General features: G+C 38.9%; 2 protein-coding genes across 4 annotated transcripts in view; both read left to right on the top strand.

The window, feature by feature from the left end:
- Positions 1-14,164, top strand: part of LOC128605863 (kinase non-catalytic C-lobe domain-containing protein 1) — a 44,090-nt gene extending 29,926 nt beyond the window's left edge. For 2 of the 3 annotated variants that reach the window (XM_053621674.1, XM_053621676.1), the window contains exons 21-30: positions 1,813-1,923; positions 2,028-2,175; positions 2,341-2,523; positions 4,513-4,728; positions 5,706-5,788; positions 7,666-7,819; positions 8,196-8,318; positions 9,453-9,512; positions 9,642-9,799; positions 12,481-14,164. In XM_053621674.1, coding sequence (XP_053477649.1) covers positions 1,813-1,923; positions 2,028-2,175; positions 2,341-2,523; positions 4,513-4,728; positions 5,706-5,788; positions 7,666-7,819; positions 8,196-8,318; positions 9,453-9,512; positions 9,642-9,799; positions 12,481-12,712 — 1,468 coding nt within the window. In that variant the 3' untranslated portion in view covers positions 12,713-14,164. The remainder of the gene's footprint in view (positions 1-1,812; positions 1,924-2,027; positions 2,176-2,340; positions 2,524-4,512; positions 4,729-5,705; positions 5,789-7,665; positions 7,820-8,195; positions 8,319-9,452; positions 9,513-9,641; positions 9,800-12,480) is intronic. The other variant, XM_053621675.1, reaches the window with a different exon arrangement.
- A 1,352-nt stretch (positions 14,165-15,516) lies between these two features.
- On the top strand, positions 15,517-16,505 carry LOC128605721 (homeobox protein vent1B-like). Its single transcript, XM_053621433.1, has 3 exons — positions 15,517-15,787; positions 15,882-16,117; positions 16,227-16,505. The coding sequence occupies exons 1-3, from the start codon at positions 15,517-15,519 to the stop codon at positions 16,503-16,505; spliced, it is 786 nt and encodes a 261-aa protein (XP_053477408.1).
- The last annotated feature ends 274 nt before the right edge of the window (positions 16,506-16,779 follow it).

A 16,779-nucleotide genomic window follows, 5' to 3' on the forward strand; every position in this document is an offset into this window, starting at 1 on the left:
AAGTTGCAGGGTGGAGTACACACCCCCATACACATCACCAGCGCTGTCATGGAAAGAGTCAGTAACTTCAGGTTTCTCGTTGTACACATCACACTGAGACTATCATTAGGTCTGCCTGTCAGAGAGGCTCGATTTCATGTGGAAGCTCAAGAAGTTTGGATTGGTTCCTTAACATCCTTACCAACTTCTACCACTGTACCATGGAGAGCATCCTGACTGGTTGCATCACTATATGGTATGGTAGTTGCTCCACCCACAAACGTAAGGCTCTCCAGAAAGCAGTGAGAACATCAGAACTCATCACAGGCAACAGACTCCCAGTTATACAGGACATCAGCTGGACACAGTGCCTGAAGAAAGCTCACAAAATCAGCTTTTTTTCCAGATTGATAGCTGAATAATGGTATAGGGGTATCCAGTCATGGTCAGTTTCTACCTGTAGGCTGTCAGGTTCCTATATAGCCTGTAGGCCAGTTTGTTCCTGTTCCCAGTGTCAGAGTCATTTTACATATCCATTGTACTTTTTCTGTTGACAGTTGGTCACTTTATACCTTACTATAGCACAGTGCACACTTGTCTTGTGTACACCAATAAAAAATTCTCTCTCTTGTCCCATTTATTTATATTGGTATTTTGATATGTTGTACAAAAGTTTGTCAATACCAGACCATCACATCCATATGTGGTTCTTCCCCAAACTGTTGACACAAAGTTGGAAGCACACAATAGCCTAGAATGTCTTTGCATGCTGTAAAATTTAGATTTCCCTACACCAAACCTGTTCCAGCATGACAATGTCCCTGTGCACAAACTGAAGTTCATAAAGACATGGTTTGCCAAGGTTGGTGTGGAAAAACTTGAGAAGCCTGCACATAACCCTGACATCAACCCCACTGAACACTTTTGGGATGAATTGCAAGACTGACTGCATCCCAGACCTCCTCATCCATCATCAGTGCCCGAACCTCACTAATATTCTTGTGGCTGAATGGCCAAATCCCCACAGCCATGTTCCAAAATCTACTGGAAAGCCATCCCAGAAGAGTCGAGGTTATTCCACACTACATTTGGAATGGTATGTTCAAAAGCACATGGGTGTGATGGTCAGGTGTCCACATACTTTTAGCCATATAGTATACTTATTTTATTCTATTTTGACCATTTGTTGAAGCTTGTGTGTGTTTGTGTGTTTTATATATTCCATGACACATAAGCAATTTACCTGAGCCTAACAATAAGCATTTCATTGTACATATGTCTTGACATGCTCTGCATATTTTAAATGAACTTGACAGCAGGATTAATGCTACATTCGACTAACCTTGGAAGTGGGAAGTCAGAATTATGCCATTTTCAGCCTCCACGCTTTCGAGCTCCAAGCCACAGATTCCTCCATGTTCATCTTTGTTTAAACAACAAGCCAGCCACCTAACTTACTGTAATGAGTGATGTATATTTACCTCCTCAAAACAGCTAAATGTATAGTCAGTACTATAGATTTAACAAACTAATATGTCTGTATGTTGCTTGATCTAAAGCAAATACTTGTATATACAACATAACTCATTTAAAGGTAAGAGGTGCTACTTTGTTTACTGTTCATACTGTGAGCAGCCATGTTGATTTGATGTCACTTGCTGAACTTGGGGTTGAGGAGACCGTCCCGAGTTCCTGAGTAGGAATTCCGAGTTAAGGATGCATTTCCTTGGTTTTTCCTAGTCAGAGGTTGGAAATTATGAGTTATGACCTTTAGTCAAGTGCAGCATAAGTGGTACCAGGTCAGAAATGACATTTTCTTTACTCCTTTGACAGAAATGCTCTTGTGGAAGGATACATCCAGCACTTTCTCTATACCTACCGCTATTTCTGTACTCCTGAGGAATTCCTCCAGTTTCTAATGGACAAATTTAACAGCTCTGTAGTGTAAGCATCCTGACATATCAGCACCATTCACTTTGAGACCTATTATTTAATAGCTAATTACTCATTTTCACTGTCATGCTGTGTGTTATAAAATATGCATACAGAGCAAACAAGGACTTCTCTACTGACAGTGCTAAGGTGTACCATCGCACTCTGGACCTGTTAGAGTGTTGGATAGAAGACAGCCGATCAGTGGATTTTACCTCCAACTCCTGCCTTCAACCAACCCTCAACAAGTTCCTCACATCTGAGGTAATTCGTGGATTCATGGGTGCAGGTCAATCATTTGTTTAATGCTGAAACACAACAACCTTTCATGGACTTCATGATGTTTGTTAGTTTTTTGTCTGTAGACTAAAGTAAATACAAAGTTGTTTGAGAATTACCAATGCAACTGCTGTTGTGTTGTGGCTGCAGGTGACACCAGTGGACAGTCGTGGAGAGAGTCTACTCACAATGCTACAAAACAGTCCCAAAAAGAGGCGGACCTGTGGGGTGTCAATTCGTGGTGAGAGTCCAATCAGCGGTTGGGATGACCTTGATGTCCAATCGGTTCAGTCCTTTTGCAGGAGATCTTCTGTTGATGATGCAGCAAGGAAGGTCAGCATGATGGATCTGGCCTCATTTTCCTTCTTTTAAAAGAATTTGGAAAGTTCAGAATAGTGCTGTCCTATAAATTTAATTTTTAATCTAATTAGATATAGTAATAAGGGTTTTTTTTTTCTTACAGTGGTGCTTGAAAGTTTGTGAACCCTTTAGGATTTCCTATATTTCTGCATACAGTGCTGTAAAAAAGTATTTGATTTCTTTTGTTTTTGTGTATATCTCATACTAAATAATTTTATATCTTCAAACCAAAGGCAACCTGAATAAACACATAATACAAAAAAAATTATCCAACACCTATCACCCATTTGAAAAACTAATTGCCCCCTTACATTTAAAATCTGTTTGTGCCACCTGTAGCAGCAATAACTGCAACCAAACGCTTGTGATAACTGGAGATCAGGCTTTCACTTACTTATTAGGACTAGGATTTACTGGTATTATACTAGCATAGGGCTTTGGATCATTGTCTTGCTGCATAATCCAGTTGTGCTTGAGTTTCAACTTACAGACTGAAGATCCAACATTCTCCTTTAGGATTTTCTGGTAGAGAGCAGAATTAATTTTCCCCTCAATTATTGCAAGTTGCCCAGGCTCTGAAGCAGCAAAGCATCCCCACACCATCACACTTCCACCACCATGCTTGAACGTAGGAATGATATTCATTTTGTGGAATTCTGTGTTTAGTTTACACCAGATGTAATGGGACCCCTGTCTTCCACTTTCAGTGGAAGTTCCACTTTCGACTCATCAGTCCACAGAACATTCTCCCAAAAGGGTTGAGGATCATCAAGGTGTGTTTTGCCAAAATTCAGATGAGCCTTAATGTTCTTCTGGGTTAGCAGTGGGTTTCACTTCGCCACTCTTCCATGGATGCCATTTTTGCCCAGTGTCTTTCTGATAGTGGAGTCATGAACAGTGACCTTTATTGATGCAAGAGAGACCTGTAGGTCCTTTGTAGGTCCTTTGATTTCTGTTGATTTGATTGAAAATGGTTTGCAGTAATCAGGCCTGGTTGCATTTAGTCCAGCTGAACCACATTTTGAACGCCGTTTCATAGATTTGGGGAATTAGTAACTATGGGAGCAAATACATTTTTACACAGGTGCAGTTGGTATTGGATAATTTTTTTGCTTCAATAAATAACATTATCATTTAAAAACTGTATTTTGTGTTTACTCAGGTTGCCTTTGTTTTATCTTAGATTTAGTTTACATTTCTGGAACAATTTCGTATGATATATATATATGCAAAAACAGAAGAATTGACGATACTTTTTACAAATACTTTTTCACAACTCTGTAAATACAACCTAAAATATCATGAGATTTTCACACAAATCCTAAAAGTAGATAAAGAGAACCCAATTAAACAAATAAGGCAAAAGTAGTATACTATATCAATGAATCCAATAGAAATGTTGTGGAAGAACCTAAAGCAAGCAGTTCATGTGAGGAAAGCCACCACCATCCAGAGTTGAAGCTGTTCTGTACTGAGGAATGGGCTAAAATGCCTATAAGCCAATGTGCAGGACTGATCAGCAGTTACCGGAAACATTTAGTTGCAGTTATTGCTGCACAGGGAGGTCACACCAGATACTGAAAGCAAAGGTTCACATACTTTTGCCACTCACAGATATGTAATATTGGATCATTTTCTCAAGTATAATATTTTTGTCTCATTTGTTGAATTGGATTCTCTTTATGGATTTATTTAAGGATTTGTGTGAAAATCTGCTGTGTCATATTTATGCAGATATATAGAAATGCTAAAGGGTTCACAAACTATCAAGCGCCACTGTATATGATTCCTCATTTGCTTTTTTCCTCATTTTATGCCTATGTTTTATGTGTATTTTGTGTATTATCTTTACTCCCAATATTTGTCTTTTTATTACTAGCACTACATCTGTAAAGTATGGTTTTTCTACTAGTTAAAATTGCTAGTTATTTCCACTCCCGTGTTTGTGTGCGTTATACACAGAGTTTTCAGTGGCGTGTATCTCGTGTGGTGGAGCCCCAGGTGGGCCAACCAAAGGAGAAGGTGTACTCAATCGCTTCAGCACTGCCCCGACCCTGCTACAGTTCCCTGCTGAGCCAGCTGACCAATGTGTCTGTGAGGAATGAGGAGAGAGTGGCATTCAGCCACACAGAGCACAGTCCCCTGAACACAGCACAACAGCTCACACTGCTCCAACAGGTACCAAGAGAGCAGGGAGCACTCTTCTTTTTCACTCACTTGGCTTTGGTATTACTCTGTTGCTCCTGGTTACAAGCATTTCAATGCCCAGTGTACCTACTGTAATTGTGAAAATGGCAAATAAATGACTCGGTTGACTTGGTTGTGCTCTCGGAGTTAGAGCAGCTTTAGAGGGCCTTTTAGCTACGCACAAACTAATGGAACTTTTGGTATCAGAAAACTGGAAATTGACTTTTTTCATTAGCCATGGGTCCAGTACCAAAGGTTCCAACAGGAAATAATGGTACACTGGGCCAAAGCTGGCAACACTTTTTCTGTGTGTGTGTGTGTGTGTGTGTGTGTGTGTGTATGTGTGTGTGTGTGTGACAAATGGCAACGGTCAATAAAATGAAAATGTAAAAAAAAAAATGGAGCAGAATGTTGCACAAGGATGCAGGGAATCGAATTTCGAATTTAAGTAACCATGTTATACAAATCATGCATCAGTGAAACCAAACCCTACTCACGATATAGGCCATTAATCATCTTCAGACACAGTAACTAATGACTGAAAATACATTTGAACTTTTACAAACTTAACTTCCCACAGCATTTGGCTACATACATGGGAGTCATTTTTATCAGTTTCTGTGTAAACTCAGTTACTGTGGTTTGCCTTTCTAGGGCAGTATGGGTCTTTTGTACCTGACAGAGTATATAATTTGGACACTAGGCATTGAGGAGCATTATGGGAATTTAGTGCACTAGATGTTCTCCACTGTAGTTTTGGACATAAAAACAAAATGTACACAGCCTTTTCCATGTGGGATATTGCTGTTCTTTCTTTTCCCCGGTTATTGATGATGCACTTGCAAACCTTAACCACTAGAGGGAGACAAGATATCTCTCCTAATTTCTTTATTGTTTCAAGTTATCAAGTGTGTTTTGATTCAACAGTGTATGTGCCTGGATCCCCATCTGTTTTGTCTCTAATGTAGGAAATCTTCCAAGGCTGTCACCCTGTGCATTTTCTCAACTCCAGAGCACAGGGAGTGAAAGAAAAAGCAGTCAGCATCTCCAAGTGAGTCTGCACAGGCTATATTTCACACAGAAGATTATATAGTGGGATCTTTCAAGATGAAAAGCCCAATGTGTTTTGTAAAATACTTCATAAAATACAGAGTCTCTGCTGATTTCACCAGTTCTGTGAATAGTCCTGAGGAAACTACTGGCCCATAACAGATTAAGGTTTGATACTGTAGCCGAAAACAATTACAGGCCGAGCCTGTTACTTTTAGTCACTATTTGCACGTTACTGTAGCTAGGAATCTGATGGTGGCAACATGCAGACAACCATGTCCTTTAATTAATCTATCTTGACATTCATTGATTGTGTTCTGATTTTCTTACCTGATTGCCGGACATTCCATTTGGAAGTTATCCATCTGTCATTAACACACCTCTGTTGTATAATGACACTTATTTGTACCTTCTCAAAATCAATAGTGTCATGTTCAGGAACTACAAGTGTAACAAGGAACAAAAAACACAACACAACAATCTGGCTTCATGAGGTTCGAAAGAGCTGTTCATGATTAGGGCAAGAAGGTAAAGAAAAAAGGCCAATACTAGCACATAAGCTGTTACTGGCACTCCTACTGTATGTGGAGAAATGTGTGAGTGTTGGATAAGAGCCAGCAGCGACATGTGGATACGCAGTGAAGTGTGATGTAAAAATCCTGATCTAAGCGTTCCCATTTTGGCTGCATGGTTGTGTATTGGATATGAAGCTGTTCATTCCCTCTATTACATTTGAAATTGGTTAATCCTTTACTTTAAGATTCTCTTAACTGGTATTATTTAACATATTAGTTAACAAAGAGCATTAATACACCATAAGTAACATTAACAAAATAAGATAAATAGATAGATAGACTGATTGATTGATTGATTGATCACTTTATTAATCGCACATGGAAATTTAAATAACTGACACTTATTATTTGATTTACATACCGACTTATTCGTTTTATTAACAAACCAAAGAAGACATATAATCAACATCTGCATTAAGCAGTGTTTATACCATCCATAAATAAAATGAAGCCCAAATTGAGCAATATGAACACCTTAATGAGCTTGTTTGCATGTTTTTCTGAATCACAAGTTCCAAGATTAAACCTGGCGACAGGTTTATGTAAGTTATCCACATTTAGATACATGCTGTCATATTTTTTTTTTTTTTGCTAATTTATGTGGATTTAGTCATGGTTTGAATAGATTAGTGAATGTACATGTTGTAGTTCTTTAAGCTTCAAACAAATGTGAGTAACATGTGTTAATGTGTTAACTTTGCGGGAGGTGGTAGCTCAGCTGTTAAGTCGTTGGACTTCTGATCAGAAGATTGAGAGTTCATATCCCAGCACTGCTATGCTACCACTGTTGGGCCCTTGAGCAAGGCCGTTAACCCTCAACTGCTCAGTTGTATAAAAATTAGATAATTGTAAGTTGTGCTGGATATGGGTGTCTGCCAAATGCTGTAATGTAATGTTGTAACTTAGTTACCATCATTTATGGTTTACTAATACCAAAGTTCATGGTTTGATGATGCTTTCGGTACTTAATTATGCATTTTAAAATTTGAAAAATTTGGAAGCCATTTTTTGTGCTTAAAAATGTTTGCATTAACAAAAAGAATGGATTATGTCATCAAAGAATAAGTTTGAAAATAACATAAAGCATGCACGTGACACTCACAGCCCTATCGGTGAATAACACTATATTATATCATTCCTGAAAATAAAACGTATGTAATTTGATTGTAAGCTAATTGTTAGCTTCTGTACTTCATGGTTTAAAATTTTTAGAGCATACTAACAGTTATTTGGTATTCTCTATCACACATTTAATGTTAAAGATGCATTACTAATATTATGCTTGATCATCTGTATTGGCCAGATGTTTATCATCTGACCCCCCTCCACTAGAGGGTAGTAGTTTGTTTGTGGGTGATGAGCCAGGGCGTGATGGGCCTCTACAGCACCTCTTGAGATATGCAGAAAGCATCAGTAACTGGGTCTCAGCTGAGATTGTTATCACAGACTCAGTAAAGGTAATACTCTAATGATCTATTAATTAGTATGCTTAGTTTGTGCACCTGTGTTTAGATCTAAAAATATTAAATTGTATATTCACTTTTATTACCTCAGCTTACTAACAATCCAGGGTGTGCTAAGAAAAAAGTGTTACTCTACTTGTGTATGTGACTAAAATATTCTACCTTCATGTTTTTCAGTGTAGAGTACAAAATCTTAAATGGTGAATGTATTTTAAGAAAGGGTTAACCCAGATGCTGTGCTCAAAAAGGAGGTGGTTGTTTTTCTTTCAGCTAATCCAGTCTCCATCTCAACCCTGTTGTTTGTCTTTCCTTGGGAACTGAGCTGAATTAATTTTTTAGCCATCATCTGCTGTTCTCTGTCTTCTTTTAGGTTCAGACAGCCTTGCTTGGCAAGTTTCTCACTATTGCTAAGCATTGTTATGAGGCAAGAAACTTTGCTACAGCCATGCAGATTCTTGGAGGACTGGAGAATGTGATTGTCCGACAATTACCGGTAAAATTGGACAAAAATAACAGTCATTTTCTTTCTTTCAGGCTATAATATTAAATGGTCTGCAATTATATAGCGCTTTTATCTAAAGTGCTTTACACTGTGTCTCATTCACCCATTCACTCACACACCAGTGGTAGCAGAGCTGCCATGCAAGGCGCTATCTTGCCATCGGGAGCAACTTGGGGTTCAGTGTCTTGCCCAAGGACACTTCGGTATGTGGAGTCACGTGGGCCGGGAATCAAACCGCCAACCATACGATTAGTGGACAACCCGCTCTACCACCTGATCCACAGCCGCCCATATTATGTTTGCAATATGAATACACTATATCTTATCTCCATATTCAGATACTCTAACTGTAAATTCCATATATTTAATTTAATGTACATGTTTGCTATACATACTATTTACATGTATGAAATAATCTCATAACAACAAATAAAACTTTCAGGTTTCAGAAATAATTAGTTTACATGCACTTAGTAATGGGAAAAAAACTCTAGATCTATATGTCAATCAATATTTGTATTTATTTTAATAGTGTCAGTACAAGTAGCAAATTGGTTCATTTGTGGCTTGGAGGTAAACTATTTTATCGAGCAAGTAGTGAAGCAGCTTTTAGAATTATACCACATTGTTTATTTTTAATCCATCATATTATTGCTTGTCTATTAGCTGGAAGCACAGTTGACTGAAGATTATAAACTGCTAATGAGTCAACATAATTGCACATAATTCTTCCTTCGAGCTGTCTCTGAGATGGACAATTTTTTTCCTCTTTCCACACATGCACAGATGTTGAAAAAAATTAATAACCTTATTATTGGGTTAAAATACTGGAGTCTTTTTGGATTCCTTAAAATCCAGTAATGACTGTAATCCAATTTAAGACACTGTAACATACTTTTACATGTGCTGGTTATCAAAAAATCTGGTAACTGCTTAAATCAGATAATGATTGGATTAACAGTCCACATGTAAATATAGTTGCTGAAAGACTGCATAATAGGGCAATTTACATTCTCAGTGACATCTTTGAATGGTTTTATGGCTTCCTAATTTTCACTCAGCTTGGTTCAACCTGGTTATTTTTATTAAACTATATTAATGTTTGGGACTATTTGGCACTTGCAGGCTTGGAAGCAGCTGTCAGCAAAGATGTCGGATGTTCTTGAGGAGATCAGGGCAGTTCAGGTAAGAGAGAGCTTTGAGTTTTGATCTATAGCATAGTAATATACAGTATGTTTGCTGAAACAGTAAGATCTGGATCAGGCTAACTTTCTGTGACAATCAGGGCTGATCTGCTTTGTGTCTTTGTTGCAGGTGTTTTTGAAGAGTGACAGTTTATGTCTGATGGAGGGAGAGAGGGGAAGGAGGCAGCCCACGCTACCAGATGCACACATCCTGGCCATGCACATACAACAGCTGGAAATCGGCGCCTTCACTCTGACTAACAAAGCATACAAGTGGACCAAGTTAAGGTCAGAAAATGTGGCATTATTCAATTGTACAGATGTCTTTTATAGAGATGCATTTATCAAGATCAAGAATAATGAGTGCTAATGTGTGTGTGCAATGGGATTAGCTCCCTGTGAAAAAAGCAGGCATGTTGCAGGTGATTTACAAAGAATAATTGTGTGAATTACATCATGTGCAATGTAGGCATGTAGGAGTTTTAGTTATTGAAATGTTCATGATACATGATACTAAACTGATCATGATACTTTCTTCTCTGTGAAAGGTGGTGCAATACATCAAATATGCAAGATAAAGAGTGCATCATATTTTCATTGGACTTGTTTGAATTTTTTACATGCTCTATTTAAATGGTATCAGTAGCTGAGGTGCGAACAGGTTGTGGAAATCCAGTACGAATCCAGCTTTGCTGCAGTAATGTTTAGTCATCTTTTAATCTTTTCATTTTGAGTTACTAAATTATATGCAAACATAATACCAGCTTTTCAGTTGTACTAATTTGCACACAGAATCACCAAGACTGGACGTTCAGGCTTAGTAATGCTGTGAGCTCATAACTCTGGCCTCTAGGAAAAACAAAAGAAAATGCCCCCTCCTACTTGGAAAGGTATCCTCAAACCCTGAGTTCAGCATATGATATCATGTCAACATGGCCACTCAAACTGTAACAGTAAATAAAATGTCACTTCACTACTTTAAATCAGTTTATAGTAGAACTTATTTTAGATCAATCAAATAGACACATTTGTTAAATCTTAAATGCTGACCATATACTGTAATATGCTTCATAAACTCATGATCTCATAAACTCATGATATTGGCTGACTAGATTGTTGCTAACAAAACACACATTCATGTTCCTTCTCACTTTGTAGCTCAAATGTGCACAATTCAAAGTTATTTAGTGATACAACTTCCAGTAGCAGTTCCATTGACGTGCAACTGAAGCTACACTTGTCACTGTCACTACACACATCCCAAAATATTCTCAAATTAAACCATAATACACACACACACACACACATTGGTAGACATCTGTGGGGATCAGAGGTCATGGAGATTCTGAGCGAGTGGTAATGACACAGCTGGTGACTGCACATGTCTCCGTGTCCAGTCGGGTTCACACGTCCTGAGTGTTCACAAGATTGTGTACACCAAGCATGAGGGGTGTGTGCAGCCAGATGGTACATCAGTCGTGACGGCCTGCTTGGGGTGATGGGTTTGTGCCAGGTACCTGAGGGGTTGGGTGTTGTTGGCAGATGCCAGGGTCTGAGTGGCTGTACTGAGAGTTAGATACACAGCTGGTTGTTATACACCCAGAGCTGTCTGATGGAATCAGGACACACACTTTTCCCAAGCCAAGGGGAAGTTCAGCTAAAGGCCTGCTGAACTGGCCTCCACTGACTGTCATGTGTTATTGCAATCTTACTTATTTGTGTTTGGTGTAAAGTTTGCACTTATTCCTTCATGGCACAGCATGGCTCATACAAATTAACTCACAATTGACATTGTTTCCACCACAAACAAACCATGCTGTGCCTAGCTACCTGTGTTGAATTTGCTTATCCTTCTTTCCCAGGTACCATGCAAGCCAGGGACATATAGTTGGAGTTAAAAATATATTCAGCAAAAAAAAGAAACGTCCTCTCACATTCAGCTGCTTTTATTTCCAGCAAATGTCTTAACATGTGTAAATATTTGTATTAACATAAAAGCATTCAACAACTGAGACATAAACTGAACAAGTTTCACAGACATTTGTAACAGAAAGGGAATAATGAGTCCCTGAACAAAGGGGGGTCAATATCAAAAGTAACAGTCAGTATCTGGTGTCCACCAGCTGCTTTAAGTGCTACAGTGCATCTCATCCTCATGGACTGCACCAGATTTGTCAGTTCTAGCTGTGAGATTTTACTCCACTCTTCCACGAAGGCATTTGTAAGTTCTCCATCAGGGGGACACACGGTTACATGTGGTTTGCCACTGCAAGGACAATCAGATGTCCTTGCTGTCTCCCTGTAGCACTGTCTTAGGCATCTTACATTACAGACATTTCAGTTTATTGCTGTGGCCACATCTGCAGCCCTCATGCCTCCCTGCAGCAGGCCTATGGCATGTTCACACAGGTAAATGTTTCTTCCTGATGTCATCTCAGTCGTCTCACTGTCACTGTCACCTCTGGCTTGCTCATTAGGGCTCTAAATCAGCATCTGGATTTCTGTAAAGCTGCTTTGTTGCAAAATCAGTCCCTGTAGGATTCTGCAATTTTGCGATCACAGAAATTAACAGAAAAAATCAAGGAAACACCTCAATATTGGCAGGAACTTGCAATTTTTTCAGAATTACAGCAGATTTTCCACAGATTTGTGCCAAGATGCGTCATGTGATGTCATCACAATGAGCAATCAGCCAAAGCCCCCTTCAATTCACATGCATCTGTATATATGAGTATAGTTAAAATTCTCATTTACTAACAAACATCACTTCAAAAGTCTCAAAAAACTCAGAAAATTGCATCACCAAATTTGAAAAAGCCACAGCAAAATTAAGCATTTTTGGGTGCAACAATCACAAAAAAACTTTGTGAAATCCTGTATGGACTGATAAGTGCTATACAATTAAAATTAAGTTGAATTTAACTCACCCTCTCATTTTCTCTATCCCTTTTCAATCTCTTTCTCTGCAGGACTATAGCACGTGTGGTAAGTCAGGTCCATGCTTTCCAAGAGCACACGTATACATACACTCCTGATCTAGAACTACAGGCGTATCTTCAGGCCCGAATCAACCGTCTGGGCGCTTGTGACGTGTCACTGCTTGCTGCTGACAATGAGGCCAACTTTAACCAGCCTGCTGCAGAGCGGCACACACGCCGCATTCAGGACACATTGCGCAGGGTCAAAGCGTCCTTCCAGTGACCCAGAGCGAGATCGGACATAGAAGCACAGAGGGGCAGAGATTAGAGAGAAGATAAGACATCTCTCACATACTCTGTGCAGAAGTTAATACACATGGTTTTTAATGACTAGACACTGGGGGGAAACTTTGGAATCAAGTACAAGTCTGTGGATATTAGAGGGATGGGAGCTCTGAGAATCTCCATTCAGGTGCTGTAATCTCTACAGCTCTAGGGAGCCTCAATTTTTTTTTAATTCTTTTTTTTTTTTAATGCGGTCAAAGTTAACCCATCTTTTGTGTATTTTCCTCTAACCCTAGGTTAGTGAACCAATTCAATATTTTCTTAAAGAAATATCAGTTTTTCCCAACCTTATCAATATCCACCACTTCTGAAACATAATTGTGCTCAACACAACCAATAGTTTTATAACACTTCCCTGTACTGTGAAGAGAACGGTGTTTGGGGCAGTTAACATGACTTAGAATTTTACTATAAGTGCATTTTGAGGAAACAGGATTTTCATTCTGCAGATGTAGTGGATGGAAAACTTTTGAAAAATGCTTAAACAATTCTTTATATTCTAAACAAAATCCCATTGAAAAATGTACCAAATATTCATACTGCAGTACCAGGAGTTGAAATATCTGTAATAAACAGCAATGGCTTAATTCCATTAACTTAAATGTTAAGGACTGCACACATACAAAGTAGCTCAATTCAAGCAGAGCATAGTAGCTATGCTCAGATGTAAAATTGTAAAATTATAAGAAGGTTATTTCAAGTAGGTTTATTCTCATTTAGCCGTACAGAGCTAAAATATTTGTACTGGTTATATTTTTCTGCATATTACAGATTGTAGTGTATTTTCTATATCTGTCGAGCAATGGCATAATTAAGCTTTCTATATCAGCATATGTGGCTTATTATTATTATTATTATTATTATTATTATTATTATTAGGCGGGTTGGCCTGCGTTTCCCTCTGTGTGTGCGTATGTGTGTGTGTGTGTGTGTGTGTGTGTGTGTGTGTGTGTGTGTGTCCACCCCAGGTGAGGAAACAGGCGCTCCTGGAGGTCGATGCTTCTCTGTAGTCGCCACTTCAAAGCGTTTCAGATAAACACACTTAATTGGGAGGCGAAGAGCTCCGACCTCTCTAAGCACAGATCTGAGATAAAGGAAGCAACCAGCATGCTGTTATCATCCCCACTAGAGCTAAACGATCCCTTTAGGAGCACATTGTTAGCCAGCGGCGGTTTGGGCGCTCAATGGGATTAAACTACTCTGAGAGAGTCAACAGATACAGTGAGCTATAACTTGATGAGTGGGATTAACATTGCAGTCACATTGTCTGTGTGTCAGTGCATTTCACATCCGATCTCTTACTAATATGTCTTACTGTTGGAGTGTATGTTTAATCAAATGAATCGCTATAAATCTAAATACAAATAAACTTGCAGTAAGAGTATGGAGATCTGTGTGTTTCTTTGAATCCCGACATAATTATGAAGCATGATCAGCACAGCAGAGGTTTTTGTATCGCTTTAGGATTTGTCTGCATTGCTATATTGAAGAGTGTATTGTTTGGCCAGTTTGCATGTGAAATGCAGCTCCATCAGCTCTGACTACTGCTACTGTAATCCGTTTGATGTTCCCTGTCCAAACGGTGGCGGCGCCAGCGGCTCTCCAGGGGACCAGAGACGTGTTACTGCAAAGCCATTTGAACTTTATTGTCATTTCTACTGTCTTCTTCACAAAAGGAATGTGTGCTCAGGAAAACGAGAAACTCAATTCCGAGAGTGTCTGCATAGATTGACTAGCATTAGATAGATGCATGACTGTCATTTGCATTTACATTTCTTCGTTCCATTGACACTTTCATTCAAGCCGACTTTTGAGACATTTGAGACTCTTAACACATCGATATTAAAGATCCAACACTGGTTCTCTGACAATCCTATGGCCACAGCACTGCCCTTTAGCAGTATTTCATAAAGTTAAACATTATATGTGCTGATATTAAGTCTATGAGTCTATGGATTGTTTACCATCTCTGTAGGTGTATTATAATAGCATGAAGTAAAATACGCGAGATTTACAAATATGTATATAATGTCAGAGTGAAAGTCGTCTTAAGTCTTTCACAACAACATATATGCATGTTATAGATAATACCTTTAACCAACCATGCAAAATCTCAGTCTGCTCGGCTATAACTTCACTTTAAATTGAAGTTGTAATTTAATTTTTATATAATCATTAAAATACTATATATATATATATATATATATATATATATATATATATATATATATATATATATATATATATATATATATATAGTCATTAATGTGTCTTTTGCAAACACATATATGGTTCATCATTCTAAGTTTTCTATAGGCTACGTTTAATTCATATTTATAGGCTAATATATGAAGATATTACTGTTAATTAGAAATCTACTCCTATGGGTTATATGACTTATTCTCAGCCAGCTGTTGGATTAGTGTAAAGGACAAGCAGACAGCTGATGTCTCCAGAGATGTTCTCACAGACTCAGTGGCGCCAGGTTTTCACACAATCACAGGATATGTAAAGGCTTCAATAACGAACCATTAGCTCTAATGACTGCGAGTCGAGCAGGCGTTAACACAGGTACATGCATATGCTAATACGGACTGGTGTCGGGGGGTATATATATATATATATATATATATATATATATATATATATATATATATATATATATATACACACACTGAGGTTTCCCCTCTAAGTCGCAACACTCTTGGGACTGGATACACGTGGACTACCTCGAGCTGAAACATGGTGAAAAACTTTTCTGTGGACTGGCTTGCCCAGAGCTATCATGACTACAAACAGGATCAAGAACCAGTGGAGACTTCTCAGGCTCTTGTAAAGCGACATGTGCCTTGTCTGGTCCAACCGCGGCCTCCGACTTCTTACGACAAGGTTTACATTCAGCAAAAATTGAAATGTAGCCGGACTGAGGAGAACACAAGCGCAGAGGAACAGAAAGAGAAGGAAGGCATTGTGTTTACGCACTCAGCTCAGAGAAACTGCACCTCCCCAAGCTGTAAGTATCTCCACTATTTTCTTGACTGCGTAAGTAACTGAAAACGTATTCCGAGGTGCAAATCAATAACCAGGTGTGCTTTTGTTTTATTCAGCTTCAGAGAACAGCGGTTACTCTTCAGGTTATGAGAGCGAGGCCGCTGCCTCAGAGTGTCCCTCCACTGAAGACAGAAGTGAGGGGGAGAGAGATGGAGGCGTCCAGCGCAGAGTCAGAACCAAATTCACTCCAGAGCAAATTGAGAAGTTGGAGAAAATCTTCAGCAAACACAAATACCTGGATGCGAGTGAGAGGGTTAAAACCGCACAGAAACTCAACCTATCCGAAACTCAGGTAAGACGCAGTCTTCAGTTATTTTGTTCCTCACTGAAACTCCATGATCTAATATAGTTGAAGCTATATGTCCATGTCTCTAACCACATTCTTAATTTATCTGATGCAGGTTCGGACTTGGTTTCAGAATCGCAGGATGAAACTGAAGCGTGAGGTTCAGGAGTTGAGGGCTGAATACACGTTTCCCATCTTGCCCCACGTCCTTTTCTCAGCGGTTCCTTCGCTTCCCTTCCACTTCGGCGGACAGCGCATGACTTTCCCCGCAGCTCCTCACGGGCCGAACCCGCACGTGATCCCAGCCCTCCCTGTTCATCACCGCACCATCCCGCACCAGCAGATCATTCCTCAGCACAGCCACCACATGATCTCCATGCGTCATTACTACTAGTCTTTACAAAATGACCAAGAATATGTGGACACTATTTTTTTTTTACGTTGGCATGTGCAATATACATGATGTACAGTGGTGTATAGACAATTATTAAGAAATTTGTAAAGAATTTTATGGGAAAAGTTTTATGGGAAAGGTTTATTTATTGAGAAGAATTAAAATATATTTGATTTCAGAATGGCTGCTCTTGTCAGTTTGTTACACCAATTACAATAACACTAATTAAAGCTAGTAATGTGAGAAGTTAATGTCTATTGCATTGATACATTGT

The sequence above is a fragment of the Ictalurus furcatus genome, chromosome 3 (genome assembly GCF_023375685.1).
Source record: "Ictalurus furcatus strain D&B chromosome 3, Billie_1.0, whole genome shotgun sequence".
In the NCBI taxonomy this organism is placed as follows: Eukaryota; Metazoa; Chordata; class Actinopteri; order Siluriformes; family Ictaluridae; genus Ictalurus; species Ictalurus furcatus.